Below are 15,838 nucleotides of genomic sequence, written 5' to 3' on the forward strand. Positions count from 1 at the left end.
GGACTCATTTGTGTACAGGTTGCATGGAAATATGAATATATGTCTTAGAGGTTGAGGGCCAGGAAGCATCGCTCTGTTTCTATGCTGGGATAATAGTGGAGAGGATAATCATCTTGAAGCATTATAGACTTCTTCTGAATCAGAAAATAATGGGAGTAGAATCCTTGTCCTCTGAGGAGGGAAGGGAGCTCTTCTATGGCTCTCAATTGCACTTATATGCTCCCATATAGAACGGCATTGTGAGAAGGGTCCCTGAAGAATGATAGGGGTGAGGGTTGTGTGATGGAATATCCTTCCCTGATTAATAGAGGTTATGAGAATCCAAGATGAGAGGAATGGAGCCAGCTGGCTGACAAACAGATAGAATGTTGAAGATGTGGGCACATCTGAAAGAGGGTAGAGCTTCTCAGGGCCTCAACCCACCTTCACCTGGAGCATGAGGTAGAATCATGAGGAGTGGAATGTCTACATTTATTAGGAGGCTTTTGTTGTCAGTGTGGAGTGTTGTAGTGCCACTGAGGAGTGTATTGTTGTGCATGGAATTGTGGAGGGAGTTAATACTTCCACAAGTATCTCTTTACTGTCAGCATGTATATGCTAATTGGACTCTGTGTGCTGGAGAATATTTAAGAGAGTGCAGACAATTATCCCTGAATTTCAAGAAAAGTTTTTGTTCCTCAAACTATAAATCCTACATCGTGGTCTGTACCTACCTAGGAAAACCTAAGAGGTGGAGCCATGTTGCACACAGCAGTTGTGACGGATCAAGCAACAGAATTTGTGGTGCCTAGTGATGCTCATAGAGTTGTACAGGCCAGGAAGTGTTTATCCAATATCAAGGCTTGAAAGGTTTGGAATTGCTCCTCCTTAGTCTTCAGCAGATTAGGAGAGCGTCCTTTCAACTTGGAGTATTTTCTATAGTTATACTTTGCCATCAGATTTGCATAGTTTGAGATTCTAAATTACAGCTTAACTGATAAATATGCTTTGCGTCCAAATAGATCCAGATGTTTTCCAATCTCTGTATGATTTGTTAGAATGACAATCTCTGTTCTGCACTTCACTGACCCTCAGAAAATTTAGGGTTGGGTGTACAACCATGAATCCACATTCTTCACTGGAACACAGTATGCGCTGTCAGCTTATTTGAAGGGTGGAGGAATAGATGCCAGGGTCTGACACCTTCATAAGATTGAGAACAGCCTATTGATCAGCAGTATGGTCTTGACAGGAGAGGTTCTGTGCAGCATATCCAACAGTTTAGGCTGCTCATCTTGACCAGATGTGGGCAGTCAGGACACAACAACCTATCAGGTGAGGAGGATGAGAAATGTGAAGTTGGTATAGCTTCTTCCTCCTCTTGTTCTTCCTGTTCAGTTGGTGCCAGTGATAGTTTGACTTTCTGAGGGCAAGAGACTGATGAAGAACAGAGAGGTGTAGCCACGTCACAGAAGATGAGACTCAGAAGTATCAGAGACTAGCAGGCCCATTGAGTATCTGAAGTCTTGTGGAGGGGGAAGAAACATTGCTGATACCAGTAGTAGATACAGCACAGAAGGCAGGATGCATGTCCCCAAGACATCAGTAGATGGTGATGGAGATTTGACTGGTACTGCCAGATTGGTCCGTGCCAAAGGCAATGATGCCAATGCCTTACTCAGTGCTGATTGTGCACCAGCTGATGAGGGTGGCCTGGCTTGGTCCCCCAGGCAGTGAAATGATGGCAAGGGTTGCAGGTCTGTTTGGTTATACTCTTTATATCATTTCCTTGGGCCAATACCACAGGTACTTGGATAAGCCCTGGAGCTATGTCCTTTATCAGATGAGGCTGAGGTAACAAGCCTGACCAGGGATGGCATTCTAGTGGGCTGTGCCTCAGAGCCTACATGTAGGCTATTTCGATGAATAACGTCTACACGTCCTCCAGGGTTGGCAACGTCGATGTTCAACTTCGACGTTGCGCGGCACCACATCAAAATAGGCGCTGCGAGGGAACGTCTACACGCCAAAGTAGCACACATCGAAATAAGGGTGCCAGGCACAGCTGCAGACAGGGTCACAGGGCGGACTCAACAGCAAGCCGCTCCCTTAAAGGGCCGCTCCCAGATACAGTTGCACTAAACAACACAAGATACACAGAGCCGACAACTGGTTGCAGACCCTGTGCCTGCAGCATGGATCCCCAGCTGCCGCAGCAGCAGCCAGAAGCCCTGGGCTAAGGGCTGCTGCCCACGGTGACCATAGAGCCCCGCACGGGCTGGAGAGAGAGCATCTCTCAACCCCCCAGCTGATGGCCGCCATGGAGGACCCCGCAATTTCGACGTTGCGGGACGCGGATCGTCTACACGGTCCCTACTTCGACGTTGAACGTCGAAGTAGGGCGCTATTCCGATCCCCTCATGAGGTTAGCGACTTCGACGTCTCGCCGCCTAACGTCGAAGTTAACTTCAAAATAGCGCCCGACGCGTGTAGCCGCGACGGGCGCTATTTCGAAGTTAGTGACGCTACTTCGAAGTAGCGTGCACGTGTAGACACAGCTAGAGAGTGAGAAGGAAGCCCATTTCTTGTCATCTGAATGAGCAAGCATTAACTTTCTCTGTAGCAAACGGGGAGAATGAGGCTTGGCAGGTGACCTGGAAAGAGAGTGAGGGCCTCTCTTGGGAAGAGTCCAGGGCCTGGGCAAATGCTGATACATGATGAGGAATTGCAATTTAATGTCCCAGTCTTTTTTGATCCTGTGTGTCAATCTGAGGCAATGGGAGATGTGGGATGTGTCCCTCTCCCAGATAGCGGATACGTTGCCAGTGGCCGTCCATTGCCAGGAAGCTGATTCCACAAGAAATGTACCTCTTAAACCCAGGTGATCAAGGCACACAGGTGAAGGGGAGGTTTCTCAGTTAAGAAGTGCAGGAATCAGGAGAAAACAGAAACTCAAGCTATGAAAGACCGTAAAGGTAAAGACAAAACAAAATAATATTTTTGATAGAAGAGGAACTAACTACTCTGCTGTGAATTCTACCCCAGACACAAGACAGTAAACAAACTGGGGGTGTTCAGACTGCAGAGGACTATATATATGTCTTGTGTACAGCGCAAGATGGAGAAGATCCACATGTGCAGGCAGAGAGGGCCTACTAATGAAGATTTCTGATCCAGGCAGAGGGGGCGCTGCCACACCTACGAGTGGAGTGCCCATAGGTTCATCACTTGATGAACTAGCCCTCCAGTTGCTAATATATGACTATGACTTCAAAGAGATTAATGCAGCTGGAAGCTCCATAGTCTTCCTTTGTGTTTTACTACCTGCTTAAGTCTCAAAAATAACTTATTTGTCCAGACAGAGGACTACCAGTGAACATATTTTCATGGGTGCTTACCCAAAGGAACTGAGAATGAAATGACCCACTGAGGCACAAAATGCCATTACCAAACCAGCACTCCTATAACCACCTCAAGCTAATTTTTTAAGTAGAAAAGATTTGTGACTCATTATAAATGCTGTAGCAGAAGCCTGCAAATGGAATACTCCTAATATGACTACTGAAAATTTCTGTTTTGTGCTGCCTAGGGATAGCACAGCACTTGGTAAATCAATCATGCTTACAAAAGTAATTACATTCTTAACCACAGTCTCTCTTTTGTTCATTGCGTGTTAATATACAGTTCACCTATGTACAAAGGTAATATTTTTTTTCTGTTACTGACCTTTTTAGCATTGTGACCAATCTTATAATTATTAAGCATTTTGCACTATGTACCTCAGTCTAAAAACAGAAGTCAAGTCAAGTCAAGTCAGAGGTGAAGGAGTCAACATCATTATCAACATCAGTGAAATTAATTCACTATAACAGTTCTCTTACTGTAGGCCACTTGTGCTCATAAAATTAATAGGTCTAAAAGCCTTTTCTCTCTTTAGTAGGAGAAAGGGCTGATGGTGAGACCTCTCATTTCTTTGACATGTCAGTTCCAACTATAGATACAAGATGGCTAAATTTACAGGTACGTGGTATAATGCAGAGTCTAAAATGAAGACAACAAAAAAAAAGTACAGTAAAATAATATGAAGTCTTTCAGTGCAAATGGCAGACGCTTTGATTGCTCTGAACAGAAGCTAATAAATTACAATGTCTTCTTAAAAAACAAAAACTAAAGGGAACAGAGGACTTTATTCCTGACAAAGTTCCTATTAGCTAAAAGATTATTTCCTGTAAATACTGTGCTCAAGAAGTTGAAAAAGAAATAGCACTGAAAATAGTCACACATAGTGCAGGGCTTCAGACAGACACTGGGAAAGAATCTCACATAGTTTCCACTACAAAACTGTATCCCCTTCCCACTCCGCCACCTCCCAAAAGTCCAGTGCTGGCTCTCATTTTAATAGCATGACCGTTGATCATGCTGAACTGTACGAAACTGCATGGTAGTTTTGTGAAGCAGAAAAAATAGTCAGAATAAGCTACTCTAGCTACTTTCAAGAATCTGAATCCAGGTCTCTTAAGATAAAAAGTTAATGTACTAGGTTCCTGTCTCAGGGCACCCAGGTAACTGACAAATAACTTACTAGATCTCTGAAGGCGTAAATTCAAAACAAACTGCCAGTCCTATGGGACCAGAAAACAACACAAGAAATATTTAAAAAAGGGTTTTTGAACAGACTGAAAATTGGAGATCAGACCACGGCAGTGGAAACTTAAAGAGACATTCTCAAATTTTCAAAACTGGACATCTGTTCTGAGCACCTACAATATACATTTGGCTTGATTTTCAGACATGCGTATCAGTCACATCTTCTACTGATTTGATTTCAATACAATCTTAATGCAAAAAGATGAAGCTTGTGGTGAAGAATATATAGTCCTATATATTTTCGGTATTTACCAATATATTTCTTCAAAAAGGTCCTGTGGACTAATCAGCTATCTGGCCCATGTGATAGAAGAACTTTCTCGTCAATTTCAGAACAAAAACTCAGATAATTTCTAAAGGGAATGGGTAGTCAAATGCTTACACTGTTTTCTAACTTGTACATATTTCTTCTTTACATCCCCTATAATAGAAATCATGTAGTGCAATAAAACAGGAGAAACTAAGAACCCAACTCTGAAAACACATAGTACTCCTTCATGCAGTCTCAGGTAAGTCAACAAACATAGGGAAAATCTCTCCTCTTGAAGTCAATAACAAAACTCACATTTATTTCAGTAAGGCCAGGAGTTCACCCATAGGCTACGTCTACACGTGCACACTACATCAAAATAGCTTATTTCAATGTAGCGACATCAAAATAGTCTATTTCGATGAATAATGTCTACACGTCCTCCAGGGCTGGCAATGTCAACGTTCAACTTCGACGTTGGGCAGCACCACATCGAAATAGGCGCTGTGAGGGAACGTCTACACGCCCAAGTAGCACACATCGAAATAAGGGTGCCAGGAACAGCTGCAGACAAGGTCACAGGGCAGACTCAACAGCAAGCCGCTCCCTTAAAGGGCCCCCTCCCAGACACAGTTGCACTAAACAACACAAGAGCCACAGAGCCGACAACTGGTTGCAGACCCTGTGCATGCAGCATGGATCCCCAGCTGCGGCAGCAGCAGCCAGAAGCCCTGGGCTAAGGGCTGCTGCACACGATGACCATAGAGCCCCGCAGGGGCTGGAGAGAGAGTGTCTCTCAACCCCTCAGCTGATGGCCACCATGGCGGACCCCGCTATTTCGACGTTGCGGGACGCGGATCGTCTACACGGTCCCTACTTCAACGTTCAACTTCGAAGTAGGGCGCTATTCCCATCCCCTCATGGGGTTAGCGACTTCGACATCTCGCCACCTAACGTCGATTTCAACTTCGAAATAGCGCCCAACACGTGTAGCCGTGACGCGCGCTATTTCGAAGTTGGCGCCGCTACTTCGAAGTAGCGTGCACGTGTAGACACGGCCATAATGTGTCAGTGGATGACGGAGGGACTTCATATGCCACTGGAATTAATGGCTGTGTCTACACATGCACGCTACTTCGAAGTAGCGGCACTAACTTCGAAATAGCACCCGTCACGGCTACACGCGTCGGGCGCTATTTCGAAGTTAACTTCGATGTTAGGCGGCGAGACGTCGAAGTCGCTAACCTCATGAGGGGATCGGAATAGTGCCCTACTTCGACGTTCAACGTCGAAGTAGGGACCGTGTAGACGATCCGCGTCCCGCAACGTCGAAATTGTGGGGTCCTCCATGGCAGCCATCAGCTGGGGGGTTGAGAGACGCTGTCTCTCCAGCCCGTGCGGGGCTCTATGGTCACCGTGTGCAGCAGCCCTTAGCCCAGGGCTTCTGGCTGCTGCTGCTGCAGCGGGGGATTCATGCTGCATGCACAGGGTCTGCAACTCGTTGTCAGCTCTGTGGATCTTGTGCTGTTTAGTGCAAGTGTGTCTGGGAGGGGCCCTTTAAGGGAGCGGCTGGCTGTTGAGTCCGCCCTGTGATCCTGTCTGCAGCTGTGCCTGGCACCCTTATTTCGATGTGTGCTACTGTGGCGTGTAGACGTTCCCTCGCAGCGCCTATTTCGATGTGGTGCTGCGCAACGTCGATGTTGAACATCGACGTTGCCAGCCCTGGAGGACGTGTAGACGTTATTCATCGAAATAGCCTATTTCGATGTCGCCACATCGAAATAGGCTACTTCGATGTAGGCTTCACGTGTAGACGTAGCCAAAGAGTGTTGGAACTTCTTCATTCCCTGCGTATCATGCTAAAATGTTGCTTTCCTTTTTCACCTCTATGGTTCTCTTCTTTTCTGTTCTGCTTTTTATCTGGAATTCAAACCTGTGCATGCTTTTTACTCCAACAAATTTTTTACTAGATGTTTTAATTCCTTCCCTTTCTTCCAATACTCTTCATGTAAGTCCCCTGTAGCTTCCTATCTAGTTAAGAGACAGTAATATGGATCATTCATAGCAAATTCTTTTGACAAAATTTGTACACAAAATATGAGCTGTGAAACAGAATACGTGCCCAATACCCCAGTGAGCATGCATTGCTTTTCCTCATGTGGGGACCAACTCTGTAGTGTTACACCACTGAAAATATGGATTAATCTCACTTTCCTTAAATGATATTACACTGAATTTTCACTAGTTCAAATGAGTATATCATTGGCACACACGGCCCCTCCTTTCAATGCAATGTCAAAATAAGTCTTAGGAAAAAAACCAAGGCAGTATTCATTAAAAAGCACTGAAAACAAATCAGTTTGGGTAGTACATTTTGTAATATTAAACTCCAGCATTTCAAAGAGGATATACCAGACAATGGAGCACAATACCACTGTATACAAGTTTCACATGCACATGCAGGCCCCAATTGTGCAGCCACAAAACTACTACTGATTCTAGTGGGTGTTCTATGTGCAGATAGAATTGGGACCATAGTATGACATGCAAAGGGGAGGATTTCTCCTTGAAATAAAACAAAAAATGCCTATTCATTACATGCTAATGTGAGTAACCACAGATAGATTCAAACCTGGGCTCTCTGAGCTTAGTGAAGGCACCTTTACACCTTGAGCTACAGGCCAGCTGGCTCTCAGCTTAGGCTATAGTGGACACTTATTCTTTCTTGGTGAAGTGGTCTAGGTACCACTACACGGGACAATTAACCACACATAGGTGGGTGAGTTACATACTTCCCCTAACTGAGGAAGGGCAGCCTGAGCTTCAGAAACCCAGCTGAAATCCTGAAGAAGCCCCCACTTGTAACTACCAACAGGCAGACTGAAACCTGGGACCTCAGTGCAGGTGCCTCTACAGCTTGAGCTAAAGGCCAGATCACTCTCAGCTCATGCACTAGATGACAATTATTCTTTCTCTGTGAAGTGGTCTAGGTACCACTACATAGGACAGTTAACCACATATAGGTGTGTGGGTTACACTAACATTAGCAAGTGTAACCCACACACTTCCTGGGTGTGGTTCACTGTCCCATGTGGTGGCACTTATATCACTTACAGGCCATGTCTACACTAGCCCCAGACTTTGAAATGGCCAGGCAAATGGCCATTTCAAAGTTTACTAATGAAGCGCTGAAATGCATATTCAGCGCTTCATTAGCATGCGGGTGGCCGCGGCACTTTGAAATTGACGCTCCTCGCCACAGCGCGGCTCGTCCCGACAGGGCTCCTTTTCGAAAGGACCCAGCCTACTTCGAAGTCCCCTTATTCCCATCTGCTCATGGGAATAAGGGGACTTCAAAGTAGGCGGGGTCCTTTCAAAAAGGAGCCCCGTCGGAACGAGCCGTGCGGCGGCAAGGTGTGTCAATTTCAAAGTGCCACAGCCGCCCACATGCTAATGAAGCGCTGAACATGCATTTCAGCGCTTCATTAGTAAACTTCGAAATGGCCATTTGCGTGGCAATTTCGAAGTTTGGGGCTAGTGTAGACGTAGCCACACACAGAATGAGTCTCCTCTACAACTTTAGCTGAGGCCACGTCTACACTAGGCAAAGTAAGTCAACGGCAGATAAGCAATTCTAGCTACAGTAATTGCATAGCTAGAACTGACATATCTACGCTGGACTAACCTGGCTGTCTCTACTGGGGAAAGTCAATGGGAGAGTTTCTCCCGTTGACCTCTCTTACTCCTCGCATCTCACGAGGAGTACAGAGGTCGACTGTCACCCATGAGAGGTCAATTTTGCACGTCCATACTACATGTGTGAAATTGAACCCAGAAGATCAACAGTGAGTGGGTCAATCTTGCAGGCTAGTGTAGACGTAGCCTTAGAGTGAGCTAGCTTTTAGTTCAAACTGTAGTGGCTCATGCACGAAGACCCAGAGGTCCCAGGTTCTATCTCGCCTATCAGTTGTTACGTCAAAATGGAAGGTAAAAACATTTGGGCTGTGTCTACACTGAGCCCTAGTGCCAACAGTCTGATGCAAATAAGCTTACATTGTTATTTGTTGGTAGGCGTGGTGATATGCTATCAAGCAAAGGTCAGGTCTTACACGTGTTCTTCAACAAGCCGTCAAGACTGTGTCCACACTGAGCCCCAGTGCCGACAGTTTGATGCAAATAAGCCTGGAAAAAATCAGGCACAAGGAACGACCAACAAAGGAGGTTTTTGATGGCAGAACCACATCTACAGGCTTGAGGTCTATAGTAAATATGCAAATTAGTTTCATGAATATGCACATTACATGTGCAAATATGCAAATAAGTCATCATTTGCATTTTTGAAAGTGCTTTTTTGCATCATACTGTCGGCAATAGGGCTCATTGCAGACACAGCCTTGACGATTGTTAAAAAACACCTTTTCATGACAGCATATCACCACACCTACCAACAAACAACAGTGAAAGCTTTCCTAATGTAACCTGGCAGGTTTTATCACTGATGATTTCATAGCTAGCCTATTTTGTACTATTGCATGGTTCTTATAATTTTTTTTAAAAAGAGAATAAAAAACATTTCAAAATAAATTTGTTTCTAAAGAAAGGGAGACTAGTGGCAAATGAATAGCTATAACCAACCTTAGAATAATCAACAGGTTCACTCTTTATGAAAGGAAATACACATAAAACCTCAGAATTATAAACATCAGAGTTATGAACTGAACAGTCAACCACATACCTCATTTGAAACCAGAAGTACACAACCAGGGAGTGCAGAAACAAACACACACAGAAAAGACAGCAAATGTAGTACAGTAAACGACTAAAATATAAAGGGAAAACAGCATTTTTCTTTTGCACAATAAAGTTTCAAAGTTGCATTCAATCAGTGTTCAGTTGTAAATTTTTGAAAAAAAAACATAATGTTTGGTTCAGAGTTATGACCAATCTCCATTACCAAGGTGTTTGCAAACCTGTAGTTCTCCTGTAGTAACAACCATAAGAATGAACAACTGGATACTTACTTGCAGGAGATGGGGTGCTGCATCCACTTGGTGGTGGTTTACTCTGGAGTCCATGAAGGGAAGGAAGTGAGAGTCCACCAATGACTGGAGGAAAAAGTAATGGATATGGGGCTGTTGGATAGTGATTCATATGTCCATTCACTGTTGGTACTGGACACGTGTGGCTGCTACTTGTCATGTTAATACCTCAAAGGCTATGTAGCATACAAATACTATGTTGCATTACTTCAGGCCAGCAAATGCATAGCTCATCCTGTGAATGGAGGCTGACAAACGTACAGGTACAGCTTGAATTGAACTGTGTGAAAATGAGACGGTAGTTCACTTGATAACAATCCTTTATTTCATTGCTGTTTTTACTGGGGGGGGGTTCGGTATGTTCTTGCTGTGCAGATTGAGAATAGAAAATCTTCTTCTCCTAATCCATGCATTTGGTGTGCAGCTGAGTTGCTTATTTGAATAACTTTTTTCTTGAAAAATAGCTTCACTCTACAGATGCATGCTGATTTATTCTGGAGGGAAAAATGAAATATGTTGGTATATTATGCATACAAGCTGAAAATCTTTCTGTTCTGTGCTTATTTTTTTAAAGAGAGGCATTTACCAGTGTCCCATAACATGGGCCTGACAATCACTGGGATGAAATCTTGATCTCATTAATTTCAATGGGCTAAGATTTCAGCACTGAATGTTTTGTTGCTAAGCAGCACAACTGCTGCTACCTCACCTTCCTTATTATATGGTGTTGCCTATCTACACATACATACAGAGCAAGATAATGAATCAAGCTTAAATTCCTTTCTGTTCTGCAGGGTATTATATTCCCTGATGCATTTTCATGTCACTAGAAAACATTGTTTGGGAAAGGTTTAGATGATCATATTTTCATTACTAATTTTTATTTTTCTACAAAATGTAATTATTTTTCATAAAAATAATCTACCATTCAAGGAAACAGTTCTATGTCTCTTTTTAGTAATTCTAGAGAGAGAAATATAACTGAGCTTTAAACATCACTGTCTTGAATTAATGTTTAAATATTTCAGTACTAGTCCATTGACCTCCATCTGAAACTAGCCTTCCATTAAGTTCTTTGGGTACATGTTGGAAGAACTGGGCCTTATATTTAAAAAAATAAAATTGAAATCAAAGGACCTAATTCACTAATCCCCAAACCAGGCATATAGCATTTGCAGGAAGTATGAGTGGGTCAACACTTATAAGCTTTATCCATAAGTGTAAGTCAAGACCTGTGAGTACCTGCCAATCTCTTGACTCAAATACTTTGGAGGAAATTACTAGAAAGGATTGCAAATACCACCAGATTCTTACCCAAACCTTACTACTGAGGTATCTAAAACTGGCATTACAGCTCTTATGACAAACACCCACTGCCAAGGGAATACTTCCTGCATGGGCAGCCTACCATTAATGCTACTGCAACCACGCCTCATACAGGCAGTCCCAGTGGCTTCAGTCCCATGCACAATGGGTGGTATTTTCAAAAATGCTTAAGTTATTTAGGAGCTTCTGAAAAATCCCATTCAATAAATGATATCAACTTCTATGAGACTATTATCATGCCTAAATGTTCAGCAGCATAAAGAGCTGCACAATAGAATGGCATCATAGGAAGAACAAGAACAACGAGGATCATATGGAAAGCCTTTTCAAATACTTAAAGACATCCATACTGTGCTCTACACTAAGCACCAACCTGTGGCTCTTCTTTGAAAGAATGTGTATTTTCTTTTGTTTATTCTATAGACCTTTTATTGGCTTAAATATAGTGATATAGCAGAAGGTCACAGAAGTATAAAGAGAGAAGGCTAGAACAGACTTAAAGCATAATAGCATATTTACCAGCTATAGATCAGGTCTACACTGTGATGGGGAGAAAGGGGGCAAATAAGTTTGAATTAAGATACAGCAACTCCAGCTATGCTAATTGAATAGCTGGAATTGATGCACCTTGATTCAAAGTTTGGCACCATCCTCACAGAAAGTCAACAGGAGAAACACTTTGTCTACTTCCATTCTCGCGACTGCAAGAAGTGCTGGAATCAAAAGGAGCACCCTCAGCATTTGCTTTGGCATGTACTTACTAAATGCACTAAACCAAACCCCGGAAGATCAACTTCCAGAGAGTCAATCAATGGGTAAGCATAGATGTGCCCATAACTAATATATGAGGGGTGACTCTATTTTGCCATTTCTTCTTAATTCAACAGCAGTTTTAATCTACAAAAAAAAACAAAACAAAAAAAAGTCTGTGACAGGAAAGAGAGTTCGGTCATTTTTTCCTTAGCATTTCTCATTATTTTAATTGATACACATCTTGTATAATATCAGTCTGGAAAAGCAACTTAGTTTTCTGAGCATCTCTGGATACTTCTAGAGCTTACTAAGTTACTTTACGTTGCTTCAATTTATTTTACTATCCGTTGATGCTATTGACTTTAGTGAAGTTCAAAAGCCCCTTCTGCCTAAAAGCAAATAGGCAGAAGGGGCTTTTGAAGTCTGGGGGGGGCCTTTCGAAAGGTCCCTGCCTACACAGGTGGTGCGCAATTTGAAAGTGGCACTTTCAAATCACACATGGCCACCATTATGCTAATGAGGCACTGCATATTTATGGCAGTGGCTTATTAGCATCTTCCCAACTCACTCATTACCGTGCTCCTTCCGAAAGGGACTAATGTAGACATAGCCTATGTGAGTCAATTCCCTTTTGAAAAGGTGACTCTCCCTATAGCAGTTAGGGATTATAATGCTGAAGGCAACTATGCCTAAGTGTCTCAGATCTCACAGCAAGTCTGTGTTACAGAAAGAAACTAAACCTGGGTCTCCTAAAGCTCAGGCTTGTATCAGAACCCCTGGACCTGCCCTTTTTTTGCTGAGACTGTTCTGTAGGCTCCATAAACCCCTCCCCCATTCAACAGAACAATTCAGAGGAATTTCACAAGGAAAGTATTTCAGTGATTTCTTCCCACTTTTCCCTGGGGAGGCTGTTGATCAAGCCCTTAGCTATTACACAGTTTCAAGAAAAATTGAAATGTTTTCAAAATAAGTCAAGATCTGATAGGTTAAACAAACTCTGCTATCTAATGTATAGAGATATTGTAGTTTATGTTGAAATCCTTGATTACGCATATGCTTTCGATTATGCTAGCTGATAGTATCAGAGTGAAAAGAACTGAATAATTCAACAGATTTACCAGGAGTCAAATGTAAATCACTCAGATATACTAACATAATATTCAGGCTGCATTTACAACTATTTAAAAAATGTAGATGGAAACTTCATTTTTCAAAAAGTAGCTTATTTAGATTTCCATAAATCCTCTTTGCTTGTGAAATGCTTCACTTTATTTCTTTATCTATTTAAAGAGAGTTAATTAAACAATAAACTAGTTAAAATGGAAGAAGTAAAAAAGCCTTCAGCGCATTATGTTTCCTTTATTAGCATAGTGATGTGAAACTAAACAGAAGAAGCAATCTAATAACAAACATTCCTTTGAGAACTGTTCAGGGAGCAAAAGGACATCCACTTATTGTTCAGCCCATCCCATTGGTCCATATATGGCAATAAAGGTACAATAGAAGGAAACAGGAAACAGCCTGGCACATCTACATTATCTTATTAGAGGCTAATGGATATCTCAGAGGAACATGCATCTGATTCTGAATAGTCTGTACCAATCTCCTAAGCAATTATTCTTAATTAGTGGATTCTGTTTATAGATGGAACTTAGTGTACCCTTCTGTATCAAAGAGAGGCAGACATCTGGAGGGAGATATGGTTTTCTTAAAGGGAAAGTGCTATAGCTATGTTTTTATTTTGTCAAATAAATGTTGAATGTTCCTTCATCATACCATCTTCTACTGTGTTATTAATAAAAAAAAAAAAAGAAGCATTATGGTAAAAAAAAAACCCTGCCGTTAATCTCAAACTATGAAAGTAAACTCAGGAAGCTAATAGTTGTGATAAGCAAATAAACAATTGAGTCCTAAACTTTTCAACCAATGGCCAAAAATCTTAATATAGCAGATTATGTCACAAGAACAACATCTGCATTTTGTATCTGCCAAGTCTTCAGCCAAAAAAAGTAAACCACAGCATATGACCAGATGCATTAAAATAAAGGAAGGAGAATGAAACAGCCCTTTCAGGCCAATTTATTGTATAGCAGATCTGCTGTTCACATAGCCTAAATAACCAAAATGATTAGATATTTGAAGCTATAGACACAGGATAAATTGTGAAAAAGATATAATAAACTGAAGAAACAAAAATTAGAGACTATATATTGTCTACGACTGGTCCTTTCCCCTTGTCTCTGAGTTTTTAAGGTTGTCACTTTATGAGACAGAGAAAACATTTTGAACAGCATTTGGGTTTGTTTTCTTTCTTTTGCTTGAGTGCAATTATTAACACAACTAATGGGACCTGTGATTAATGTACAGAAGTTGCTGGGGAGCACATTGAAAAACTTTCCAATTTTCTCTAACCACTTAAGTTTCATATGCCTTGTGTCTCAAACACGCCCTAATACACTTCCTGGTACACTTCAGGAAAACTGCATATCTAAATTTGAAAAGCGGGTAAAAAGTGAGAGACACAACAGGACCCATTTATTTGCCTATTGTACAACAGTGCCCTGCTGGGCCAACTACTGATTTTAATCTAACTAAAAGTCCATGCTGCAAAGCAGCAGCTGCAAGCATATCACTTCTATAAGCATTATAATCTATTTCAAAGGGTACCAGGCTGCCAAACCTCTGTTTCAGCCAGCATTTATTTCTAAGACACAAAATTCAGAAATGCACACTCTTGACATCTGAAGCTTTGAAAGGTGCAATGCTTATTTTCTCAACTTGGTTCAGAAAAACTACTAATTGATGCAATGCTACCATGTAAAAAAGTGACACACCATTAAAAAACACATAGGAGGATTTTATACTCAGGGCTGCTGTTCCGTGAAGACGCTACAGAATATCAGTGGTTATTGTATCTCAGCTACAATTAAGAACCTCACTCCACATTATACTATTCATGCCTCTTTTATTTTCCTTTGGGAGGCAAGCGTGTTTGGTTGTTTCTTTTTTTGTTTTTGTTTTTGTTTTTTAAGCTATGTGCATTCTGTATTTCTTTCATTACACAGCAGCTGTCAAATCTATACTGAGGAGAAAGATAAATGGTTAGGTCAGGTGATGGGGTTAACAATTTACTCTGTGTATGTCCTGAGAAGACAAATATGGTAGAGCAAGCTCATGTCTGTGGGATAAGAAGTTGAAATTCCTGTGCCCAGCAACTTTTCAATCACTCTGCTAGAGAATCTGCTGCAGTGTACTGCATAGAACATAAGTGACTCTAGAGACCTTTTGTTCTGGTGCACAAGATACACTATTTTTTCCTCAAATGTACTTCCCATGTCCAAAATTCCCATTCAGATGAACATTTCCAGAAGAGATGAGAGAAGGCATCACTTCAGTAAGTGTGCTTTCCAGTATCGTGTGCCCTGACTTGAGCTGGCACTAACTTAATTTTCCCCCAAAATCTTTTAATTTCTGAACATTTTAAGTTTCTGAACATTTGCAACAACATTTCTGTTGTTTTGTTGCTGACTGCGTCGGAGTCATTTCATAGCGAGAGGATCCAAGGCAACAGGACTGCCTTAAGTGTACATGGCTTGTATAGGTCTCAAAGAGCAAAGAATTTCCAGGCCAGTATTCAGAGCCACCAGTTTCTCCCCACCAAATGTGAGCCCTGATATTTTCCACATACCAGTGCATGCCCCTACTCCATTTAGGAGAGCAAAACATACTTTCTCTGCTTGGCTGTAACTGAAGCTATGTATACACTACAAAATGAAGTCAAATTTAAGGCAATTAGCACAATTTTATAATGTCACCATCTTGACTGTAAATACCATTATGTCAA

At 41.9% G+C, this 15,838-nt stretch overlaps 1 protein-coding gene across 1 annotated transcript in view; it reads right to left on the reverse strand.

Moving 5' to 3' along the window:
- The window catches only part of RARB (retinoic acid receptor beta), a 342,130-nt gene extending 332,055 nt beyond the window's left edge, over positions 1–10,075 (reverse strand). The window contains exon 1 of the mRNA XM_074984444.1: positions 9,898–10,075. Coding sequence (XP_074840545.1) covers positions 9,898–10,075 — 178 coding nt within the window. The remainder of the gene's footprint in view (positions 1–9,897) is intronic.
- Between the last annotated feature and the right edge of the window lie 5,763 nt (positions 10,076–15,838).

Source organism: Carettochelys insculpta, chromosome 2 (genome assembly GCF_033958435.1).
Source record: "Carettochelys insculpta isolate YL-2023 chromosome 2, ASM3395843v1, whole genome shotgun sequence".
NCBI lineage: Eukaryota > Metazoa > Chordata > Testudines > Carettochelyidae > Carettochelys > Carettochelys insculpta.